Genomic DNA, 26,180 nt, shown 5'->3' on the forward strand with positions numbered 1-26,180 from the left:
CAAAAGAATGTGAACGACTGAATACGTTTTGTTTCTAGAAATTGACTTTACAGATAGAACCCTTAAATACAACAAAATGAAAACATGGACTAAGCTGGACCAATTAACATGGGCCATTGAGCTAAAACTTCTCAATCCACAGCCCATTTCATTAAAGCCCATTAAGTGGGCTGCATTCTGATTGAGTCATTAACCTCAGCACATTGTCATTCTAAGACATGAAAAATAAAAATTGCACAGATGGCCACTTTGAGAATCCCTATTTAAGAAATAGTTAAAATTCGGAAAATCTTTTTTTTTTCCACAAGTGTAGGGTGATATGGTTCTAATTTCAAGAATCAGACTTTTAAATGTTAATTGTTAATTTGGACTTTGAGCTTTTATGTTTCTGGAAAAATTTACATAAAATGTTTAAAAGGCATATGAAAATATGTTTGATTTTGAAATTCGTAAGATGACATATAAATTAGTAGGTGATTAGCCAAGATATTTAATTTCCAATAACACACAACTACTTAAAGTTGTTAATCTAGTGATCATCATTAAAAATTAGAAGGCTTAATTGTGAGTGCTTTATGTTGTGCATGTACATGACAAGACATATATCCAACATTTTATGACACATATATAAATTATATTATAAAAATAAGTTTGTGTAAATATGTCACTGTACAGACTATCAAGGAACATTGTCTAATTTTTTACTTCTCATTTCTGTTTCTTTTGTTGGTAGACAATGGCTACACTTGATTTAATTACACATTATTTTTTATTTGCTTTTCAAACACACTCATACCTATTCGTTTTTTTTATTTTTTATGTCTCTTTCTATTTTGTTTACGTTTATAAATATGCGATTAAATAATAACCAAAAATAGGTATGAGTTGGTAATGAATTGACACAATTCATACGTTCATTAATCGTTTTTTGGTTATCAGTTCATAGGTGATAGATGGAGTTTCGTAATAATATTTTTGATAGAATCTTACAATAAAATTTAAGACATTATGTCAAAGACTAGTAAATTTTTTAATATAGAAGCTGAAAATGTTAATACTAATATAATCTAGCATAATTTATTTTGTTTAAATCGTGAACTTAAATAACTAAAGATAACTAGAATAAGCATTCATCGTTACCGGCTAGAAAACGTAATTTATTAGAACGAATTAATTAAACTACATTGATTATGTAAACAATACTCTACGATTTCAGTGTATATAAAAATTACTTAATAAAATAACTAAGAACAACTCACAAAATTAGCTAGTGCCATGCATTATATATTCTGCATCAATTTGAAACTCTCTTTTATATAGAACCATCTACAACCAAACTATTCTCTATAAATAGAGAGTAAAATAGAGAATTAGCTCTTCCACCACTCTCTAAATTTCTCTCTGTCCTTCATTTATATAAAGGTGAATAGTATTTGATCAAATTTGGAGAATAACTATTCACCTTAGTATTATTTCTATTGTATTATTCATTAAGTCATTATTTCTAATTAATTTTCTAATATGATGTAACATCTAAAAATATATTATTAACAAGTAGTTACTATTTTTATCCGAATTAATAATTTTTTATTTTATTTTATTTAAAAAAAATCATCACTTTAAATATGTAAGTTCAAATTATTTAAGTATTATTTATATTATATGAGACCATTAATAAAGTCTTTATTTTTTGAATTATTTTCTAACTAACGTAACATCTAAAAAAATATACTATTGATAAGTATACTACTTTCATTTCAAATTGACAATTTTTTCAATTTTTTTTAAATAAATATTTTTACTTTTTGTATTTAATTTTAAATTATAATTATTTTTCACCATAAAGAATGCACAAAATCTACGTGATAATTCAAACCATTTATTTTTATGTTATAGTAATAAATTATTTAATTTTAATGAGCATGAAATATTTTTTCAATAGTTCAAAATAGAATAGGCCGAAGTAAATTAGTACACGAATAATTGAATTCATTTTAAACAACTTTTAGCTACACATAAAAAAAATATAAAAAAAAATTTACTCATTTTGAACTCCGAAATGCATTTATAGAGAATATAGGAGCAATGTAACATTTTTGAAAGTCGAGTATTTATGTAAAATTTAAAATTAAATTTTACTGTAATGCATTATTATGTAATTGTGTTTCATCAATGATTTCACTTTTTTGAATTGATAGTTAGTGTGTATATTATATGCATAATATTTGTTGTACTTTATTTTATTTAGTAATTTAGAATAAAATATAATTTTATATTTAATGAAAATTTTGAAAAGAACAAAATTTATATTACACGAAGATTACAGGGTAATTATTTGCAAAAAGAAGAAATGATTTATATTATGAAATAACAAAATAAAAATATAATTATGAGGAGAAAGAAAAAAAATCTTTTTTAGAGAGTAAAATAGAGAATTGGGTTGAAATTAATTGTCTGGAAAAATAGAGAACTCTATACTTGGAGAGTAAATTAGAGGACAGGATTGGAGATGCCCTAATAAAAAAATATAATTCTGATAAATCTTGTGACTCAAGGAGAGCAACAAGCTAGGGGCGGACCCACATGTTGTCCGCCGGGTGCTCGAGCACCCATTAACTTCGTTACAAAATATATATATATATCTATGTAGAAATCGATAGATATTTGTATAAAATTAACATAGAGCACCCAATGAATAAATCGTATAGTTGGCCCAATGATTCTAGGATAGGTACTTAAAACTTTTTTAGCATTGTTATACCAAGGTTCAAATCTCATTGTTAACACATATTTTTTACAAGCACGCACCATGGTGTTCCTTATAGTGTTTCTAATTATCCCATTTTAATAAATCTCTGGTACATTGCTGTAAAATCTTAGACATGAATTGTTTGGCAATGAAATTTGTGTTGGTCAAAGACAATGACTAAGGCTATAAATGAGAATAATAATACTGCAAGAAAAAGGCTACCAAATAGTAGTTGAGACTAGAAATATCCAATGATATAAATGTATGTATGCCAAAATAGATATAGTCAAATATTTTGCTAAAACCAAATGCCTAATGAATACTGGAAAAAAAAATGCCTGATAAATACTCCCTCCCCCTCTTATTTGTCATCATATAAAATAGATGTCCTGTTTTATTCATTTGATTTCAAAAATCAAGTAATAATTTATTATTTATATATATATATATATATATAATCTTCCAAAAATCAAAGAATTGTTAGTTGGTAGTACAATTGTGGGAGTCTCTTTGTACTAAATTATTTTATACATATTTTATCTTCCAAAAAATCAAAGAATTGTTAGTTGGTTGCACAATTTTGAGAGTCTCTTTTTGAATTATTTTACTTGTCGTAATTTTTTAACAAGCGATGTGTTTCACTATCATACCTTATTTATTATCTTTATTTACTCATACAAAATATAATCTCTTTTTAATCTCCCTAGACAAAAAAAAAAAAAAGACAATCTAACCAATCACAATATTGGAGTATTACTTCCAAGAACCATAGCTAAATGGGAAGAATGTTGTTTAATTATGTCTTAATCTTTTAAAGTAACAATTGTATATTTTGAATTATCTATTTATAATAAAGACTCGAAAATAACTTCTTTATCTTCGTGAAGTAATAGTATATCGTGTTAATATTCTATTTTCTTCGGATCTCACTTGGTGAATTTCACTAAATATGTTCTATATCAAGTGATGTAATCCGGAGAAAATAATTAGTCCATTAAGAGTGATATAAGAAAAAATTTATTTTATTTTGTCAATAATAGCTTAGAGCATCAAAGAGACTAGCAACACTTTATATAGTGTTAGATCCCCTACTGCATAGCCATGGAAGTTTCAATGACCACTTAATTATCAGTATTAATAATTAAGTCGGTGTCACACCGTGTTTGAACATTGACCAGAAAAAGAAAAAACCAAAAATAGAAATTTCATTTATTCACGTTTTTAATTTTTCTGAGTATTTATTATGTTCCCAACTTCTACAGAACATTCTAATTCAATAAATATATTTTTACCTTGATAGTTTAGTTAGTTATAATATGTTATCGTTATCCACCAATGGATACTTGTGATATACTATGAAATTAGGTTTAAGTAACGATTTCAAATCAATGTGTATGGATAATAATATGTTTAAATAAAAGTTACGGATCGCGAGTTTACTAGGATATCTTACCACATTCATATATTTGCAAATCTTTTACCTTTCAATTTTTTATATTCTCCCCCACTGATTTTGCTAAATTCTAGTTAGGTATAGTATGATTGGAAATGATTAGGAGTTGTGAATCTGTGATCGGGGCGTAGCTATGTTATAGTTAGGGTAATTAATTAGACACCCTTTATCGAAAAATGATATCGTATATATTAGTAAAATGATACACAAAGTGATTAAATAACATATTTTGGTAGAACAAGGTATTGTAGCTCAGAGATTTTAGACGCCTTGAAAGAGATCCGAAAGCAAAGCGCTTTCTAACAAATGTAATTTTATATCAATAACTCAAACGTGAGACTAGAAGCAAATTCCAGAATTTGAGGCCTATAGAAATGAGATTCTTAATCTTTCATAGTTATTGAATTCTAAATATAAATATTGAATTAGAAACAAAGTTATCTATGATTGAACCCGAAATCAAAAAGACTACACTACTACTTTCCTATCTAAAAAGTATGGATAAAATTTCACGATCATTTCATCATAATTTTTATTGATTTCGAAACAATACCATCAATGCATCATTCTCATTGGAAAACGTGGTGTTATTTGTGGTTGATATAGGAAAACATATATATTGAAAAATGTATATTAGTTGCATGATTGAATATATATTGGCAACTATGGCTGGCATTGCGGCTGCAATATTTGAGACATAACAGCCTCAATTGTCAATTTCCAACCCATATTCCCACTACTGCCAAAAATAAAAAAGGGGTGTTACAAATAATTTTTTTTTTTGGACAATATACAAATATGTATGTGACAAAAATGTATTAATTCGAGGTTTCTTTAATATTATGTGACATCCTATTCAAAGATTATTTATTTTTTTACGATTTCAATATACGTCATCTCATTCTTTAAATCCAAATTTAATTACATAAAAATGAGAATGGAGATCATACGAAAATTTTATAAATATTTTTCTTCTATTCAAATTGTGATTAGTTATTCGTACATTTTGTCATATTTACTAGCTTGGGAGATTTGCTTTCATAATTGCTTATATCTTTTATTTTTGTTTATACGACATTTTCACAATATATTGTTAATGAATAATTATAAGTTGATATAGGAGATTATTTCAACTTCACAAAACGTGTATGTGTTTGTTATTTGTTTTCTTTTATTAATATTTCATAAATTCGATCGGAAGGGATGTTTTTATATTTTAAAAAAACTTAGAAAGTGAAGAATACTCATGATTCAGACATATTGTCTCAATGAACAAAATAGGAGATCTTGTCATAAGATATCATGTCGAATGATTTAGTCATAATATAATAAAAATATTGATAATTTTATAAAAAAAAAAAAGAACTATATGTTTTAAAAAAATAATTCAAACTTTTTTTTTGTTTTAACCACAACAAACTTTTAAAAAAATTAAAAAACAAACGAGAAAAAAAATTACGAAGTGCAAAATCAAGTTTTCATTAACTAGATGAAAATTCAATTAATCAAATAATTGAGCTATTAAAATTTATTTCTTCGGTCCCCGTCACGACTAACTAGTTTGAAGTTGAAATAGAATTTGATGGATTGACTCTTTCCCTTAAAATATTGCACAACGTAAGCCACACTTCAAGGAAATTAATTAAATGTTTTTTCAGTAGAGATTCTATTGGAAATTTTAGGCAAAATTAGTCTGGGAGGGTCAAAGTAACATTTAGAGACCCATTTCAACAGGATGAATTCATAAAAGTTTTAAAATTTTAAATTTACCTTGTTATTTTTGATATTTTATTTTTATTTAATTTACGAGTCGATCATTTTCATATTTCTCGAGGCCTCACAAATCGACAGAGTTATTTACGCCAGGCTAAAAAGTCATTCTCTTAATAAACTCTAAAAATTATAGTACAATCGGATAAGACCAAATCAACCCTAGGAGTCTAGCTAACGGCTCTAGTGACCTCAAACCACCCCTCAGTGTTTTGACATTTCTCGCACCGTCGCATAAAATTTATTTTTTATGAATTTATTATGTAATTATGCCAGTTAATAAAGATGTGTGAATAATACTTGATTTGTATTTCGAAGAAATAGTAATTATAAAGTACTTTCTCTATCCATCGTAATTTGACTTGCTACAATATTACTATATTTAATTTTGAAAGTGAATTATTTAATAGCAAGAGTAAAATATATAATATTGATAAGTAAATTATATTATGAATAAAATATATATAGTAATCGATTCAGAACTTTCATTTAAAACATTCGAAATTAAAATATAAACCTGTGAGTAAATCAATAAAATATAATTTTAATAAATTAGCAGTATATAGTTTATAGGGCTATAAAAACTAGTTTCATTACAGCGACCATGTAGCATGTTTGGATTTTTTATGTTTAAATCCAGAGATCACTTAATATAAAAAAAATCATTTTATACATACAATATAATTTTTTATCAAAAAAATTCAAGTAAATCCTAGAACTTATATAGTCAATCATAAAAATATATCTATTTTTAATATAGCAAAAAAAAACTTATATAATCAATCATAAAAATATATCTATTTTTAATATAGCAAAAAAGTAAAAAGATAGATAGATGGAGTAACTATGATTACTACTATTATAATATAATTATATAGTACTATATATTATAATTAATGCTAACCCAACATAATCCGATTTAACCGGAGAAGTTGGTATTAGCGCAATGATTGACCTGCCAAAAACAAGTTGTTTAGAAAATAATAAATTTATCTAAGTAACTTGTTTAGATGGATGTGTACACTATTTGGAGTAAATTAAAAAATCAAATCAAATTAAATTAAATTGAATTCTAATTTGGATTAATTTTTTCTATTCTTGGTTAGGTTTTGAATTTATAATTTACTTTGTTTGATTTTTTGGTTTGGTTTCGGATTTAGAAAAATAAAAACCAAAAAATCAAAAAACCCGAATTATTTGTGTATGTGTTTAGAATTAAGTTGGAGTTAACTATTTTTGTTCCTTTTTAGTTATTTTCGTTAGAGAAAATGTACAAGTACTTCCTCAACCTATGCCCGAAATTCCAGAGACACCCTATAGTAAGGTCCTATTACCCCCTGAACTTAGTTTATAAGTAATTTTCTACCTTTTTCGGCCTACGTGGCACTAGCTTGGAAAAAAAAAGTCAATGCGTTGGGTTCACAAGGTAGTGCCACGTAGGCCGAAAATGGATAGAAAATTATTAATAAAATAAGTTTAGGGAAGTAATAGGACCTTAGTATAATATAAATGTGTCTCTGAGATTTCGGACATAGGTTGAGGGGTACTTGTGCATTATCCTAAATGATTTAATTTATTTTCTTATGTTTGGACATCTATATATATATATATATATATAATTGCAAAAATAACTTTTTTATGTTTCTAATTATTGACATAACCTATTAACCAAACCAAAAAAATTCAAACCAAAAAGAAAAAAAAAACAAACAAAATGAAATTTCTTTTGGTTTGAATTGAGTTACACTTCTTCAAAATTAAAAATCAAAAATTCAAATCGAATAATATAAAACTGAATCGAAAAACTAAATCTACGCCCCTAATATTAAGATAATTAAATTAGAGACATGATTACATAACAATTTTTATTATTGTAAATAAATTAGATATGAAAAATTAGAAAAAATGATTATGATATAATAATACTAAATAGAAGCGTAAATCTAGATTATTTGTCAGCAACAGAAATAAGTTATAAATATGAGACAAAAACTTTTCCTTTCCCTCTATTTGTTTCCATTTCTCCATTTTCCTTCTCTCTTCTTCCTCCTTAATTGAATCTCATTCTATTGAAGCTTTTTGTGTGTTAATTTCTTCTTTCATGGATAATGACTGCTTCTCTAATGGTGGAATTCAACCACCATTCCATTTTGACCCCAAAATTCCATTAAACTCTCTACATTCACCTCATTCAGATTACTTTCTAAACACCCATTGGGATAATAATTCTACAGATAATCAATACACTCATTTTGATTCAGCTTTGAGTTCGATAGTTTCATCTCCAGTACCCTCCAACTCTGTAAATTCCAATTCATCACTCTGTGAATTGATTGGGAAATTGGGTTCAATTTGTACTTCTCCTTCAACCCCATTTACTAGTAACTGTGATTCGACGAGAACTTCGTGTTATACTACACCCATGAGCTCTCCTCCGAAATTACATATACCCATAATGAACCAAATTGGAAAAGATAAAGTACCCAATTTGGGGAATTCAGTTGTTATGAATTCTCCTCCATTTCCCTCTCTTTCAGCTGCTAAGTTCTCTTGTTTTGGTAGCCGAAGTTTTAATGGCAGAACGAGTCAGTTTGAGCTGAATAATGAAGATTCGCGGTATGGATCTGGTACTGGGGTTATGGGGATAGGAAATTTAACTAGAATATCGAGTAGCCCTTGTGTTGTGCAAAACAAAAACTCAAGCCTAATGATGTGTGAGAGATTGAATTTGGGCAAAATTTCAGGTCGTAATGAAGAGTGTTCTGTTTCTGAGCAAGACCCAAATGGTGAAATGGGGTCAAAAACAAGAAATGTATTGAATTCTAAGAAAAGAAAAGCAGTGAAATCAAAGGATTTTGTGCCAATTGTAGATGAAACTGGAAAAAAGAGAGCAAAATCAACACAAGGTAATGGGAGCAACAATGGAACTGTTAAAATGGAGGAACAAAAGGGCAATGAAGATGATGGAGCTGAGAAAGAAACAAAGGAAAATCGAAAGATTGCAGAGCCACCAAAGGATTACATTCATGTTAGAGCAAGAAGGGGTCAAGCTACTGATAGCCATAGTTTAGCTGAAAGAGTAAGTCTAACAAGTTCATCATCGTTTTTTTCCTAGTTTGTATTATGATTATACGACAATTTTTATTTACTTAATTATATTGTCAACACGTCTTTACACGCAAGTTTGATTCTTTACTAGTAGTGTCTAGACTAATATGTGGACACATCGATTAATTTCACGAGATACTTATGACCTACTGCTACGCACAAACTCTTTGAGAGGAAATCATTTTTGTGTTTTTTTTTTTTTTGTTGCTTTCGTTGGATTTTGAACCCGAGGCCTAATGTATGACGACCTCATCTAAAGATTTAAATTTTGTGAGAAAGGAATTACACTTTTACTTGCAAATTATACTTGGATGTTTCAATGATTTGAAATCGAAATTTTCATCTGTAAATTCATCTAATTATTGCCTTGTTTGCCATTTGATTAGGTCCGCAGAGAAAAGATCAGTCAAAGAATGAAGCTTTTGCAAGATCTTGTACCAGGCTGTAACAAGGTTTGTCTCCAAATACTTCAGTAATTTCTTTGTTTATCATTTTCTTTAACTTTCTTGATGATCACATTGAGGTTTTAGTTGAACTTCCAGTTTTAACATAAATAAACATCTTTTTACTAGGTGACTGGAAAAGCATTGATGCTCGACGAAATTATAAATTACGTCCGGTCACTCCAACACCAAGTTGAGGTAATTCAAGATTTTGATGTAGCATATAGTGTACACTCGACCCTCTCCAGACTTCCACTTGTGGGATTTACGCGGAAGATATTGTTGTAGCTTCTAATTGATATCTATTGCAACATATTGTAGTTCTTGTCTATGAAGTTGGCTTCAGTGAACCCAAGAACGGATATTCACATCGATAGTCTCCTTCACACAGAAGTAAGTGTTTCATATATATCAATGACTTCCTTAGCTTGTCACATTCAAATGGAAATCATGGGTTTATTTTTCCTTTGTTTCAGATAAGTCAACCAAGTGGTTCTTTGCACCAACATGTTTTCCCAGTAGATGGATATGCTGAAAATCTTGCTCAGGTAATAAAGCATTCAACATCTCGTTGGTTATATGAATCCTAACTAACTATATCGCTCCATTTTAGCTCATTTCCATCCAATGTTATGTTTATAAAAAGTACTAGAATTTCGATATTGCTACTGGCGATTTCTGATTAGAGTCCATTATCCAGCTTCCCACAATCTGTGAGGATGATCTCCAAAGCATTGTCCAGATGGGATTTAATCAGAACTCTAACCAAGATCTGATATTGCAGTCACAGACATTCCCTGGTAAGAAAAGGGGAAGCAAAGTATTTTTTTGAGGGGTGTGGGGAGTTATGATAATTGGGGGTCCGCTCTTTCTGTCGTTATAAGGAATTACGTAGTATTAATCAGTCAATTTCTCATAGTTGAGTGACCTTTTGACAAGGCAGACTGCAGTATTCCGCTATCGATCCTTATAATATGTACACTTATACAATGAATGTTAGCTGATAATGAGGAGAAAACCTTAATTTGTGATTAATATATTTGTTTTTTTTCTGATGCAGTGCCTAATTCTGAATCTCAAATGAAAATTAAGATGTAATCACCATTGATTTGTCCACAAATTAAGGTCCCCCACTGGAGAAAGAGACTGCTGTATATAAGCAGAGAGATTTTTAGTTTAATCTGCTTCAGAAATTGCTAATCAACATGATTAGGATTAGCATAAAGGGAATTATTTCCCCACTTATTGTAATCTATAATTGATTTGAGAGTTCTAATTTTTGCTCTTGTTGAGCTATTATAGTATTTACTGTATAATGTTTAACATCATCTCATGTACTGTAAGATATTTTGAGTATTTCTCTGTAAAGCAATTATAAATGGAGATTATTACAAGCTTAAATTATTCAAATAATTGGTCATTAGTGTTCTTTTGGTTAAATCATATCAATTGACAAGATATATCCCAAATCTTCCAAGAGATTTGCTTATGGTTGGTGTCAAACTAAACAGTGATTAAATCAGAAAATTTTCAAACATTTCGAATTATTAAGTTAAGTATGTTGTAACCAACTGTATTAGTGACCGGCGGTTTCATCCTAAACTTCTTCGATAGAAATATATTATTTATATATGATTAAAATTATCTTTTATGTGTATATAATAAATATTGAACCTTTTTTGATTAATCGTGTATTTAGTGGATAACTTTCAATAGATTAACTATATAGAGCAGCTTCTGCTCTGATTTACAGTGCTAAAAAGTCCAATAATTTAAAAATAAAAAAAATGATAAGCCTATTCTTACAAACTTTTTTGATAAAAATATCATTATAAGTTAAATCCCAGGCTGGCAATTGGTTAGATTCTGACTAGACCTAATGAATCAGAGGACTTCAAATTTTCCAACTAATCCAAAAATAATTAAGTGAACAATAAAAAGGTTAAATAAAGTAGTGGAAAGATACCATAGAAAAAGATAGATTAAAGATTTAATCATTTGATAGAAGAAAGTTAATACTAGTAAAAATTGGGTTTAACAAAAATATATCTGCTTTGCAGCCTTAACTTTTATAATAAGAAAGATTCTTTCAAAAAAAAAATCTTTTTTTTCTTTTGTTTTCTAATGTTAGAATAAATTATAGTAAATTAGTACATAATAATATTTTGCTAATTAAGATATTAAGACCGACAAACTTGTCCCCAGCCACACAAAAAAATGAGAAGATCTGTGTTCACACTATTAATTATATCAAATAATTCCAATAATATTATTTTTAAAGATTTAGATTACTATTTTTAAAGAAAATTTTCACTATGATTTTCTGGACAGGATTTAGATGTTTGTTCTAAATCTAATGTTTATTTTTGGTTAAGTAAAGACAAATAACATAAGTATTTTTTTTCCATTTCCGTATGGCTATTTTCGATTTGAAATTTATTAATTTAAAATATTTATTTTCTTTGTGTTAATGCGATAAATATTCTTCAAGATCAAGCTCTAGATATGAAACTATCTAATGAAAAATATTTTATCTCTCATAATATATGATGTGATCCCTTATTTAATTAGACCCCTAAAAAAAGTAAAATAAAAATAAAATACAAACTTTCATAAATTATTTCATGATAATCAAAAAGCAAAAAGAATAAAGTTACTCTAGTTACTTTAGTGCATCAGTGGTTTCTTCATTTCGACTCATTTAACTTTTTACTGAAGCAGCCAAAGAAATTCCAGTCATAATTTTTTTTTTCGTATTCTGAATAAATTATTTTTATTAATATTAAATAAATTCTCCAATGTTATTATAATTTGTGAGTTAATGTATTAGATTATGTCAAAATCCATGTACATTTGGAATACAAAATATTTGGTGCGAATAATTTTTTTTCATTTACTTGTATTTAGTATTTATAATACCGAATATAAATTACATAAACGTTTACTAAAATTATGAGTAACAAATAGTAGGTATAAATTATAATATGCTTAATATTAAAATCTGTAAATGTGAAACTCTTAAATTTAAATTGTGTATCCGCCTCAGACGTTAGGGTCCATTGAAAACTATACCATTAATTACTAAAAGATTAATTAACTTAATTGGCTACCCTATAAAGTAATTATTTACAAGAGAAAAAAGGATTAGTGAAAATAGAAAGAATAGTATTGGCAATTGACTTGTTTGTAATTAAAAATGATTTAGAAAAGAAATTTTTTACTTGCACGTTTCTAACTATGAATCAATTTGGCAATTGACTTGTTTGTAAATCCAAAATGGTTACAGCTATTCTTGAACATGTTGCCTACAAATGAGAATTTATATTTTTGTATAAATATATGACTTTTACATATTTATAGCTAAAAGATAAATGAACGAATAAAAAATTTATATACTATATGTATTGTAACAATTAAAACGAGAGCATCCCTTCCACCGGGACAAACAATCCTTTTATGACTAGAAATGGATCTAGATCATTATAGGTGCAAAAGAAATTTAAGTAGGAATCGAACCTATATCGTTTGAGCATTCAATCATACACTATATTCAACTTTTTTTAGTGTGATAACCAGCAAATTATATCAAGTTTAACAAATATCATGAGTTCAGCACATCATAATTTGAGCGATAAATCTATTCTGATTTATTATGTGTCGTGTAAAACTTAAACATATTAATTGAAACATAAAGTCTATTTCCATGTTCCCATTCTTTCAATAAATTGACCATTAAAACTCTTATAATTATATTAGAAAAAATGAATTAGTGATCTATAAAGTCAGCATAAAAATCAATGGTTGCCTAATAGTGTTATTGTAAAGTACTAAGTAATGAATTGAGACATAAAACATGTGAATAACCTAGTTAATTTATTAGTCATACTTCAAAGTGCTTTTAGTTACATTGTCAAAATCATGTGCCAAACTGTGATAATGGTATTCATACAAGGATAAAAAGGTAATTGGGCACGATTAAAGTGAAAATGACAAGCAAAAAATAAAGAAGAAAAAGAAGTGAAGTCTTTATCAAGAAAAGAATGTTTAAACAGATTGAGGTGAATAGACACTGACGCAAATTTGATGGCTTTTTGTAGGACATAAAATAGTTACTAGTCAAAAATTACAAACTAAATCACCAAATAGTTGGTCTCCCCACAACCATTTTGCATCCTATGAAATTTACTTTAATACGCTCGATTCAGTCTATAAGGACCATAACATAGAAAAGTTGTGTGCTGTATAATAACCTCCCTCGAAGGAATAGAGACGACTCTTTTTGTTATAGTAATTACGAATGAGCAGAGTAGGGATCGATAAACTGTTTGTTATTGATATTGATCTAGAAAAAGCAAACTATATTGGAATAGGTACTTGAAAAAGATTTTGGGGGGTTGATGATGAAAATTTAAGACTTAAGGATCAATTAATTTACCCAACTAGGTATAAAAAGGCAATGATAGTGTAGTTGGAAGTGAATTTGTAGTGGGATGTTCTTTTATATTTGATTGAACATTTGTTAGGATGTCTTTGTCTATGTCAACATCATGCTCTCTTTGTCACAACTAAAGTGGTTGTTAGCACTCACTCATTGTCGTGTTTCCTCGTTTGATGTTGAACAAGTTATGTTGCTTACAAGTATGGCAACAAGTTTGTACAGAAGCTTGTGGATTTGGGTATCATCAATTCCACTAATTTATAATGCCAAAAAAGAAAAGAATTCAAGGACTCAAGGCCTACTACAAACTCTACTCCGATCATCTTCAGTCAGTCGGTGCGTACAATTCAGATCCTTGATGATATGTTGTTTGCCTGTGTAATTGAGTTTAGTTGGCATAAAAATCCATTCGTCACTTAAAAGTTGAAAGAAAGTATCTGAAAGTAGGGCAATTAAAGTATCATATCCTATCTAACCACTTTTCGCAAAACTTCAACAAAAATAGCAAAAAAAACCTACACAAACGGGTGATCGAAATAAAAGCAACACTAACTCAGCCAGAACGACCAGCAACATATGTTTATATGGCAACCAAAAATTCAGAATACGCTGAAACAAGTAATGAATGCCAACAATAAACGTAGTTCAGGCGTCAATGTCAACTCATAATAAGATTAAAGAATACTGAATATAGAAAAATATCCTCACAAAACCAACTTGTTCAAGGAAAAAGGAAAAAGAAACATATAAATTAGCCTCTAAATTCAAAGAGCTCCAATTAAGCAGCTGCAGCCTTGCCCTTCTTCTTCTGTAGTTTCTTCATATAGAACTCAAGTTCTTTGCCCTCCAAGATATACCTGTCAATTGCGATAAAAGTATCATCACTTGAGTTTGAACAGATGCAAAAAAACATTATCACAAGTCTAGAGCCGGGAAGCAAGGTTGTCAATGCAAAACTTACCCATCAGCTCTGCCACACTGACCAGGGCGAGATGAGATGCAAGCATATAATCTACCAGAACTAAATTGCTCTTCAAGGTGAGAATCAAGTTTGCGCTCCGCCTGGCGCTTCTCAATTTTTCGGAGTACATGGTTGCTCTTCTTAGTTTCCTCAGTGGCAGCACCGTCTCCCTCCTGTCATATGTCAACCAAACAAAATAATCAACATATACAGAAAAGAAGAAAGAAGTCACTACTTGGTCATCATAATGAACATTTCAGATTCTCGACACATAAAAATGAAGGGATACTTTTTATTAAAGTGGAATACATTAGTTGCTGGAGTTGAACAGTTCAAAGAAAAGTTAATAAGCCGATAATTGGTCAATTAGGAAAAATAGACTTATTTAGATACAGAAGAATGTGACTGAGGATATATCAAACTATGAAAAAAACCACCTTCGCTGCATTGTTAGAGGTCAACAGTATCCCCAATAAGACCTTTTTTTCCATTCACTCATACATTTTTTATCTTTATCAATTCTTTGTCAATCTTGGGCAAGTTATTTTCAGATCATAATCGGACATCAAGTCCAAACTTCAAAAATGTCAAACAGTCGCGATGAAGAATTTGCAGCATATAATGAATTAATATTGTACAGTAAAATGAAAGAGCTGTGGAAGCCAGATAGCAAGGAATCAACAACTATTCATCAAATGATGTTGACCAAGTATGGAAGTAAAGATAACAAAATTTGGTTACCTCAGCAGTTTCCTTCTTTGCAGCAGCCCCCTTTTTCTTCCTACCAATGTCAACACCATAATGCTGGAGGTACCACTGTTTAAAGGGTGCTGCATCCACCTGCACAATTGCACTCTTGACAAGAGTCTGTGTGCGAACAAGTTCATTGTTTGAGGCATTATAGACCACGTCAAGGATACGAGTCTTACGGGTGGTAGCTTCGCTACCCCATGAATAATTTCCTGTATCCAATCTTAGTGCCCTCCATTTAACATTGCCACCACGAACACGAATGCGTCTGACTGTCTTGTTACTAGAGATCTTAGTATTAGCAGGCTGACGGCCAAGCTCGTACCTTTAACAATAAGAAAAGCATATTCACACAAAATCAGCAGCTTGCCCAATCAGACTTTCCATTAGAACACTACAACATAGTTAATTTTCAACAGATTTTTCACACGACTATGCTAACAATAATTTTTATAGCTGTCATTTTGTTGAAAGTATTTTATTGTACTCTATTTTCATTCCTGTCATAATCATCAATTCATTTTATACAAATGCAGATTGTGTTTTTCATTATCTTAATTAATCTAATGCTAATTATTAGGGATTAAGAGGGGAGGGGGCTCATCAACATGTTCCCCGAACCTCCGCCATTTAGGTGGGAGTTTGATTTCCCATATTGTATTCCCCTCTCCTTTTTCTCCTCACTTTCCGTGTATACATTATGTTTTCAAAAAATAACCTAATATTAATTCCTATCACTGACCCCAACTAATTTTGGTAGAGTTGATGGTTTGATTTTTATTAAGGAGCAGCAAAGCATATTAATATTACCCTCACAAAATTACCAATTCCACAAGGGAGAGTGGAAATTATATTGCAATTTCTACTGTAGTTAGTAGTTAGTACTACTTCATTTGAAACAACAATTAAGAATAGCAAATAATCTGACTCTATTCTAGGAAATGAGATTATTTTCATGTGCTTATTTCCATCGTATTGTTAACGGTTAAATGAAGTTTTCGCTTATACACCGAAGTTCTTTCTCTTTACTACTATCCCAACATTTACTCAATATCACTTCCAATTTGCTGGTATTAATATCAATATTCAACAAATACTCACCAACTTAACACCAGAGATAACCACTTACTTCATTGAGACACAAATCTTTCGTACAATACATTTACCAGTTAGAGAATGTGTATTCATATACAATACGATTAAATGCAGCATTTCGATAAACTTTCTGTGTATTTTTTAAAGAATAAGCACCTAATACTCAAAAACCTGACAAATAATCGAAAGATATGAGGACAATTAAGGATAACGAAAGATGAGAGATATTCAGGCAGATGAAAAAGAGGCAGTAGGCACTAACTTTCGCTTCTTCCTCCATGTTTTCTGCTTGCCACCGGTGGCGCGCCTTTTGTGCATAGAGTCTCGTGAGATACCTTCATATCCATAAATAAATCAGTAAAATCAATAAAAAGAATCGTCTGCTTTTTGATCAGATTGCACATGAAATTAGTGCAGATAAGAAGGAACTAGCAAGTTCAGATTCATACCCATGGTTACTGAGAACTAAGCCGCACTCCCTCACACACCACTCTTCCGCTTTGAACGAACAACACCAAAACCCTAACATTTTGAATGTTCTTAAAGATATGGGCTGGGCTGAATGTTACGACTTTTCTGGGCTTTTCAATCCTGGGCTAATATGTTGCATCTTGATTCAATACGAAAGTCCGTCTATATCATTTATTTTTGGATTTAGTGGATATCGGACCAAAAAGAAAAGAAAAGAGCTTCTTATATTTTGTGTGGATGGTTGTTATATTTTATATGTATTTCTTATATTTTGTTTGGATGATTGTCATATCATGTGTATTTCACAGTATATATTATTTTAATAAATATAATATTTTATTTTGTTCTTCATCATGAAATAATGTTGCAGATATTAAATTATAAAGCTATAAGAAATTGTAAGGTATTAAACTACTATGAAAATTGTTAGTAAAGGATAAAATAGAATCATATAGAGTGTCAACTGTCAAATGATTTAAATACTTTGTCAGTCTTTAAGAGTATTTTTACTGAATATATTCAATATACTTTTATTAATGGGAGTATCCAAAGAATAATATCTTAATCTCATAAGTTTCAATATACTTTTGTAAATAAAGTGTCAAACGAAAGAAAATATAAATCACAGAAGCTGAACGTTGAGAAAATTTTACTACTATTATTGTAAGGTCTTCACTACTGATTTTGGCTTACATCAATTTCGAACGACATTCAATTAATTCCACTCAACAAAATGACAGAACACAATAACCAAAATATGTCACAGCAAAGATGCCAGATGATACTCCATTACAAGAGGGATCCATTGATAGTACCCAATGCAGAATCAGAAATTACAGTAAAATTATTCAGCAAACACTCTTTCCTAAAATCCAACTATAACGACTCCATGGCATATATGAACCGTCAAGATAATGATGATGCTGATCCTTTTTATGTCATGTCTGAGTTAAAGTTATGCCTTGCTATCAATGCTCATCGGCTCTGGTTCCTTGGGAGCAGAGTTCTACATTAAACAAAGCCATGAGCGAGTCAATAAAAGAACAAGAAGTAAAGCTCGAAGTCAAGGAGTTATTATAAAGTCTCCCACTTACGGCTGAGTTTGATGAATCCTGCTTATTCAACTTTGCAAACATGTTCCCGTAGAACTTTGCGTCCTTCTTGTTAATTTCCTTGACTTTCTCCTTTAGAGCTTTGTACTCAAGCTTCACATCCCTTGGATATCACACAAGAGACCAAGCTTCAGCACCATAACTGACAAATATGAAAATTTGGGTCTAGTATAGAATGGACTTGGTTGTATACCTGTTGTCAGGATCAATCTCAAGAGCTTTCTTAATGTCAAATTCAGCCAGATCAAGATCAGCCATGTTCATATATGCTTGAGCTCTGCGGTAAAGAGCTTTGACATTTGCACTATCCAGTTCCAACACCTACAGCTCAAACAAATAATCCTTAAGAAGAAAGTAAAAAGGATGAATGAGTATTTCTTTAAGGGGGGAATTTCTAGTTTTCGAGTTCTATACCTTGGTACACAGTTTCTCAGCCTGCTTGTAATCTTTCAATTTCAACTTGCAAGCTGCATTATTTAAGTTGCAGGTGATCTTCAATGCTTTAGACTGTTTCTTTTCCTCCTCACTGAAGTTAGTATCATACTCAATGAATTTAGCAGCCTGCATTTGTTAAAATGTACGGTTAGGTAATCTTGGCACATCACAATATCATCTCAATCTTCACAGACAAAAGACCCACTAATCTAGTTGTAAAGAATACAGTAAAAGCCAAGTATCTACCTTCTCATATCTCTTAGATGCCCTTGCGTATTTACCAGCCTTGAACAGTGCATTCCCTTCTTCTTTCTTTTTGCCAGCAGCCTCAATTTTCTCCGGGGTACTCATATCCCACGATTCCTTGTCCTACAGTCCACCAAGAAGAGCATATGACTTAAAGTATAGATCCAGAGAACATGACATATAGCTAAGGTTAGAAAATAGTCAAAATACAAAGAAAGAAACCATCAGATACCTTGAGAAAAGAAACAAGCTCAACCTCATAATGCACAGTTGAATTAGGAGGAACAACAGCTGAATCTTGCTTCGACTCAGATGAACCAAAGGCATATTCAGGTGCAATTGTAAGCAGCGCCGCTTCACCCTTCTTCATTGTCATGACAGCTCTGTCCAGCCCATCAATTACTTGTTCTGTTCAGGGTAAATTAGAGCTCCATCAATACTAAAAAGACCAGGGAAAATCACAATATAAGATCTGTGTAGTTGAACAATGTATTCGGAGACAATACCCTCATCTGTCTTAAACTCAAAAAGATTATCTTCACTTTCCCCATCATGGCCCTTCTTTGTGAAGACTGTGCCATCTAGCAGCTTGCCAACCAGTTTTACTGCAGTATGCAAATTGAGGAAACCCTCAGATATCATAGTATTCATGTAACTAACAAGCACAAACTAAAGAATTTTTCCTGTGACAATCTAACATTTAACAACAGCTCCTTCATTGGGTCTCTCATATCCTTCCCCTTCTTTCAAGATCTTCTTTACTACTTTCTTGTCATCAGTAACATTTGAAACAGTTTTCCAGGAGACCAACTCCAAGTTGATCTGTAATGTGGCATTAGGAGGAACTGCTCCTCCATCACTCGAGGCTGGTTTTCCTTTCTCTCCGAAGCCATCTGCAGCATAAAAGAATCAGACTTATTAACAACAGCCCTCTTAACGACAGATGATTACACAGTTACTTGTTAACAAGCATCACTTACATTGTGGCTTCACTGTCAATTGGACCTTTTCACCTTTCTTCATAGTTTTCACAGCCTTAGCAAGAGCAGGACAAAAATGACCTGTTCCATTAAGGATGTCAGAACAAAATTAGCACATTCTTTTTTTTACCCTAATAGAACATTGTGGGGCATATGAAGTCAAAGGTTACCATCTTGAACAGTGAACTCCACTCCATCTGATTTTCCCACCACTGTGCCATTTTCGAGCTGAGCTTCATACTTGACTAGATTACAGAAGGCAAAAGAAGATTCTTAATTTATGTTCGAAACAGCTATGCACAGTCCCTTATGATTTGAAAATGATAACACATACCTAATACTTCGTCAAGATCTTTTGGATTTTCCCATTTTTCCCCCTCTGTGAGGATCTTTTTGAAAATACCACCATCCTTGCAAATGTCTTTTACACTCACCCATGATAGCAACTCCACATCAAATTGTAGAGTGGCATTTGGAGGGATAGTTGGAGGAGAACCACTCTCTCCGTAAGCCAGCTCAGGAGGAATGGTGAAAATAGCATTTTCACCTTTCTTCATTGTCTTTATACCTTGATCCCATCCTTTAATTACTTGTCCTATTAGGAAATAGAAAGCATCAGCTAATCTTGAAGCAAAATCTAATCCATCTAGTGCAAATACTAATTACATAGAAATCAGAGACTTCCTCACGATGAAATATTCTGTATCTCTTTGTTTTAATATGATTTCTCACATAACTTGATTTCAAGCAAATCAATTCTCTGTTTGTAATCTTTGACAAGCATCGTCATCTGAACCCTTAATCTCTAGTACTGAGGATAAGATCTAATTTGGAATGCCCAAGACCATTAAAATAATCTTCCAAGGAAACAAGGAGGAGAAAATCTCAGAGGAAGCTGTAAAAATGCTTGTGAGAACAGCTTCACCACATCTTCAGATTCTCGTAATCATAAGTTTACAGTTGTCGAGATCATACCTTCTCGACAAGCTAAATCCTACTTTAAACTAGAGAACAAACTTTACGTGTTACTATATAATATATTTACTAAGCCCTTAGAGGAAACAGGCTACAAATCTCACATCATCTATACTGGTCCCATTAGATCAATCAAGCTTTCATTTGTTTTATCAAATCACTTAAGTTTATTCAATAACCATAACAAGTAACCACAATAAGTCAAGGAACGTTCACTAACCTTGACCGAGAGTAAACTTGAAGGGGTCCCCTCTATCGCGGCTGGAATCAAACTTGGTTCCGTCGAGCAGAGTTCCAGTATAATGAACTGACAATGCAAAAACCAACGTGAGCTCAAATAACACGAACAAAATCATGTTTACCGCGAAGTAGATGAAACAAATGCAAATTAAATAATCCAAAAACCATAGAAATGATCTCAGAATCAATCAACGAGCGTAGCGAGCGCAAAATACTAATTAACAGCAAATAATACGATTGCAAGTAATTAATCAAAACAATATTGTAACCACAAAAACATATTTAACATAAACAAATCTCATATGCAAACTAATTACCTTCGACTTCATCACCAGGCTCAGGAGTTTCCCAACCTTCACCTTCCTTAACAAGCTTCTTCTTCAATCCCTGATTTCCAATTTCCTTCTCCTCGCCTACTTTCATGGTCGAACTGTCCTCCGGCAGATCCATGTCCTCGTCCATTCCCTCGACCGGTGGAATACCAAAATCATCGTCCATTTTTCCGTCAAACACAATATGTGAACACACAGGCAGAAGATTGATTGATTGATATAATCGAACTCACTGAAAGCAAATAATGGCGTGTTGGAGATGAAGAAGATGGAGGCTTAAATGGTGTGCAGATAGTGTGAAAAGAAAGGGTTTAGGTTCTAGAGTGTTCCAAGGTTTTTGAGAGAGCCTTAGCGTGACGAAGGGTCAGGATTCTTCCAGATATCTTAAATTTAGATAACCAATATATTACTACTAATTCTTAAATTTAGATGAGTAATAATTATTGTAGAGTGGGGACCACTCCTAAATTTTTATCAATCCAGCTGCTGATCTTTAATTAAAGGTTTTAAGTGAGATAGCAAATGAAATGGGCCGTATTTGGGCCAATACTTCATAAAACGGGTCGCAAAATGAGTGGGCCTTCATTTAAGATGTAGCCAAAGTTCTCGAGTATTTTCGTTTGCCTCTCATTTATATTCGTTAAGATTAAAATGCTTAAATTTGAATGCACATCTAAATTATATTTTGTGATAAAATAAAGAGTAACTTTCACATATAGCAAATAAAAAATTTATATTTATATGCTATAGCAAAGTTTGCATAATTGCGCTCCATTGCAAACACAGAAACTGTATAATTCGCTATACATATACAGTTGAAACAAATTGTATAAAACGAAGTGTATAAAACAAGAAAGAAAAAGAAACTTGGGCAGAGAACTGTATAAAAACGAAGTGTATAAAATAAATTGTATTATTATAAGTGTATAGAACGATTATATACAATTTGAATTTGTATAGAATGAGAAAGAGAGAAAGACAAAAGAGACTTGACAAGGAATATACAGTTGAATCGAATTGTATAAAACGAGAAAGATAGAAATTAGATACAATTTGAAAACTGTATAAAACGAGAAAGAGAGAAAGACAAAAGAAACTGGGCAGGAGAGTACTTTTATTATATAATTATAAGTGTATAGGACGAAAATACATGTACTTGCATGTGTATATACAATTTTCTCACGTTTTATACAAACAGAAACGCAATTTATACATTTCGCTTCTGTTTGTATAAGTGAGAAAGGCGAGGATGGCGAGCGAGATCTGGAAGAGAGGGGAACAAAAATATATGTATTTATGCAATTTTTTCTGCTTTATACAATTAGAATTTTTTTTTTATACACTTGTGTTTGTATGAAAAGTGAGGAACCGAGGGAGAGATTGGAGGAAAGTGGCGAGCCAGATATTTGGGAGAGAGGCGCCTGACAATTTTTGCAAACGTTGGCTATGGAGCACAATTAAATCAAACCCTAGCTACTCCATTTAATTTAGGTTATTAGTTTGCTATTATATACAATTTTTCCTAAAATAAAAGGATACTTGTATAGAATGATAAATTAATAATGTAAAATAAATATAGTAGCTATCGTTTGATTTATTTGTTTTTCAGAGCAAACTGTTTGTTAATCGCCTCTCTCCCTCATATTCTCGCTCGCCACTCTACCTCTGTCGCTCGTCTCTCGCTTTATACAATAGAAATGTGTAAATCGTGTTTTTATTTGTATAAAGCGAAAAAAATTATATATACACATGCAAATACATATATCTTCGTCCTATACACGTATAAGTATACAATACAAATATTTCCCTACCCAAGTCTCTTTTGCTTCTCTCTTTCTCGTTTTATACAAATTCAAATTGTATATAATTTATCTCTTTCTCGTTTTATACAATTCGATTCAATTGTATATTCCCTACCCAGTCTTTTTTGCCTTTCTATCTTTCTCGTTTTATAGAAAATCAAATTGAATATAATTTCTCTCTTTCTCGTTTTATACAATTCAATTTAATTTTATACAAATTCAAATTTTATACAGATATACAAACACATACAATCAAATTGAGAGGCTAACAACGATTTATACAAATGAGAGGTTATACAATTGCTTCAAGAGGTACTACAGACTCTATCTGACAGAACAGACATCCAAACAAGCCTACTACAATAACTATTATGTTTCAATCCCAAGTTGAGGTCAGCTATATAGATACTCACTTTCCATGTAGCGCCCTGTGGTAACCCGACTATGTTCTCATTGACTATGGCAGCCAGAGACCAGTTGGCGGGCAGATGCAGAACACTTCTGATTTAGCCAACTCTCGATTGGCATGATGGAAGCATTGAGCAACAAGTATCCAACATATCAGCTGGCTGGCTGGACTAACCTTTCATTTTGGTCAGCACCATGAGATTTCTGACTCTTTTTTCAGTTGAAACTGTCATTCCATGCCAAACACTATTTTCAGCTGGCCAGACTTTTTCTTCACTTACCGTCAATCACTGTTCAATGAGGTGTCTCCCCATTTTAGGGTCTGATTCACAGTTGGAAACTACTTTGCATTAGTTTGAGATACATCTGCCAAACAATAATCACCCATTTCCTCAAATTATTGTCCTTGTAGTCAACTGAATCAGCAACTCCGGACTTTCCAGCACTGCGAAGTGAAAATGAGCCATCTGCACAGGTGCAATGTAGAAAAACATACTTGGTTAAACCAAACTTCATTGATGAAGCATGTTGAAGACTTGCAGCGCTCTCAGTCTATGTTGCTGGGACTCTTCATAAATGTCAGCGTGTGCGTGTTAAGACTCTTCAAAAGTAGTGCATTTGAAGGATCAACACAGGTGCGGCAACATTTTTGGAGAGTCAGAGCAACTTAGCTCTCAATAACATAGTGGCATGATTCAGCTTTGTTGAATCATTATTAAGACATGCAAATTAATGGACAAGGATTAGTAAAATTTCTTCACCTATGCTGGAAAAAGATGATTCTGAACAGCAAGACTAGCCTTTCCGATTCTAATTGCTGATGGCGTTACTGAATCTTATTGCTGATAAACAACTTCTCATTCATCAGGCGGGTAAAAGATGTACTTCCGAAAAACGATTGATCAATATTGAAAACATAAACATATCAAAGTAAATACTAGTCCTTATTAAGAAAATATAAGGTATTCAACAAAGACTTGTAAGTCTTTTCATTCATTAAACTATCCCTCTTCTTAAATTCTTCAAGAAGTTCAAATGCATAATCTCCTCTTCCTTCCCTACTCAGTTCTTCCATTACTGTTCTATAAGTAAGCTGATCAGGTGACAATGAATTATCCAACATATCAAACACCACCTCACTGGCATCCTCAAAGCGACGCTCCAAAGCAAGACTACAAACCAGTATCATATAAGTAGATCCTTTCGGAATAAACCCTTTGTTCCTCATTTCCTTGAAAAACTCAAGCCCCTGATTCACTCTTCCCTTCTCGCATAACCCTTTGGCTATATAGCCATAGGTAAATGCATCGGGCTCACATCCATACAAACCCATTTCGCGATAAACACGAATAGCCTCATCAACCTCCAGACACTTAGAGTAAGCCTTGATTATCATATTCAATGCAAATGTATCTGGAATCACCCCAAAAGACTTCATTTGCTTCGCTAATGATCGAACAGAATGTAAATACACATAACAAACATGTAACTTATTAAATTTACTGAGAAGAGCATTCAGCAACAAATTATAAGTTTCTAACGACGGCTTAGCATCTTCACATTTAGTCATTTTCTTGTAAATATCAAATGCACGATTAAATAAGAATTTACGACCGCAGCAAAACTTAATCATGGAATTGTACAGAGGGAGGCTCGGCGGGCAAGCGCCAGCGAGAACTTCCTCGACTAAAGTCTCCGCAACACGATAACGCTTACTTGAGACTGCAATGTTAATCATGTTTAAGTAGGTAACATGGTTGTGCTTGTAGCCCCGTTGTTGGCCGGTCCACCGGAAGATATCGAGGGCGAGGTCTGGGTCTGTTTGGGATCTCAAGGATTCATTTACATCAGCTGGTGTGAACCCGGGTTTGAGGTTGTTGATCCATGATTCGAACTGTTTCTCTAATGGAGTTTGAGTTCGGGTCCGAGGGATAGGGACTGGGAGTTCATCGGAGAACGGCAGCGGAGATGCTGCGGTTTTGGGGTGGTGATCGGCGGAGGAGGAGCTGGATACACGGCGGAGAGATAGTGAAGAGAAGAGAAAGGAGATGACCGGACGGCGCACGGTCGCCTGCATTTTCGGTATCGGAGTGAAGAAACAAGGGTGTGTTTGGTTGAGTTGCTGTGGTTTACTTTGGGTCACATACATTGGGCGTGGGCCTAAGAGAATTAACACATATGGGCCGAGAAGCTATGTTAGGCCCATATTTTCCGCTAAGGAGTCCCTTTTAGTAGCCCAACTATCGGGCTAATTTAGTGTCACACGGTCGGTTTGGTTCGATTTTATATATATTAGTTTAGTTTATGAATCACATAGTTTGAATATGAAATTACAATATATTGCTCTTTATTTTGTAATTACATTAATTTATTAAAAAATAACTACAAATCGGGTACATAACTTAACTCAGA

At 31.9% G+C, this 26,180-nt stretch overlaps 4 protein-coding genes across 5 annotated transcripts; 1 reads left to right on the top strand and 3 right to left on the bottom strand.

Moving 5' to 3' along the window:
• The first annotated feature begins 7,957 nt into the window (after positions 1–7,957).
• LOC101263721 (basic helix-loop-helix (bHLH) DNA-binding superfamily protein) lies at positions 7,958–10,943 on the top strand. Of its 2 annotated transcripts, NM_001348375.1 has the most exons (7): positions 7,967–9,051; positions 9,467–9,532; positions 9,653–9,721; positions 9,845–9,916; positions 10,000–10,071; positions 10,224–10,323; positions 10,584–10,943. In NM_001348375.1, exons 1-7 carry the CDS (start codon positions 8,074–8,076, stop codon positions 10,619–10,621), a joined length of 1,395 nt encoding a protein of 464 aa, NP_001335304.1. In that variant the 5' UTR covers positions 7,967–8,073; the 3' UTR covers positions 10,622–10,943. The 2 variants fall into 2 exon arrangements, with proteins under 2 accessions (XP_025887087.1, NP_001335304.1); XM_026031302.2 differs by lacking the exon at positions 10,224–10,323 and having other exon boundaries at positions 7,958–9,051; positions 10,584–10,936.
• A 3,597-nt stretch (positions 10,944–14,540) lies between these two features.
• LOC101254603 (small ribosomal subunit protein eS8) lies at positions 14,541–17,343 on the bottom strand. The gene is made up of 5 exons (XM_004242379.5): positions 17,217–17,343; positions 17,030–17,102; positions 15,664–15,997; positions 14,923–15,095; positions 14,541–14,818 (listed from the first exon to the last, which is right to left on the bottom strand). Exons 1-5 carry the CDS (start codon positions 17,218–17,220, stop codon positions 14,740–14,742), a joined length of 663 nt encoding a protein of 220 aa, XP_004242427.1. The 5' UTR covers positions 17,221–17,343; the 3' UTR covers positions 14,541–14,739.
• A 533-nt stretch (positions 17,344–17,876) lies between these two features.
• On the bottom strand, positions 17,877–21,933 carry FKBP62a (peptidyl-prolyl cis-trans isomerase FKBP62a). Its single transcript, NM_001365954.1, has 13 exons — positions 21,544–21,933; positions 21,207–21,293; positions 20,346–20,606; positions 20,182–20,256; positions 20,012–20,092; positions 19,730–19,924; positions 19,538–19,636; positions 19,264–19,439; positions 19,032–19,154; positions 18,765–18,911; positions 18,544–18,671; positions 18,333–18,453; positions 17,877–18,244 (listed from the first exon to the last, which is right to left on the bottom strand). The coding sequence occupies exons 1-13, from the start codon at positions 21,722–21,724 to the stop codon at positions 18,194–18,196; spliced, it is 1,725 nt and encodes a 574-aa protein (NP_001352883.1). The 5' UTR covers positions 21,725–21,933; the 3' UTR covers positions 17,877–18,193.
• A 1,589-nt stretch (positions 21,934–23,522) lies between these two features.
• On the bottom strand, positions 23,523–25,935 carry LOC101254308 (pentatricopeptide repeat-containing protein At3g25210, mitochondrial). The gene is made up of 2 exons (XM_004242378.5): positions 24,530–25,935; positions 23,523–24,235 (listed from the first exon to the last, which is right to left on the bottom strand). Exon 1 carries the CDS (start codon positions 25,915–25,917, stop codon positions 24,706–24,708), a length of 1,212 nt encoding a protein of 403 aa, XP_004242426.3. The 5' UTR covers positions 25,918–25,935; the 3' UTR covers positions 23,523–24,235; positions 24,530–24,705.
• Positions 25,936–26,180: the final 245 nt, after the last annotated feature.

The sequence above is a fragment of the Solanum lycopersicum genome, chromosome 6 (assembly GCF_036512215.1).
Source record: "Solanum lycopersicum chromosome 6, SLM_r2.1".
In the NCBI taxonomy this organism is placed as follows: Eukaryota; Viridiplantae; Streptophyta; class Magnoliopsida; order Solanales; family Solanaceae; genus Solanum; species Solanum lycopersicum.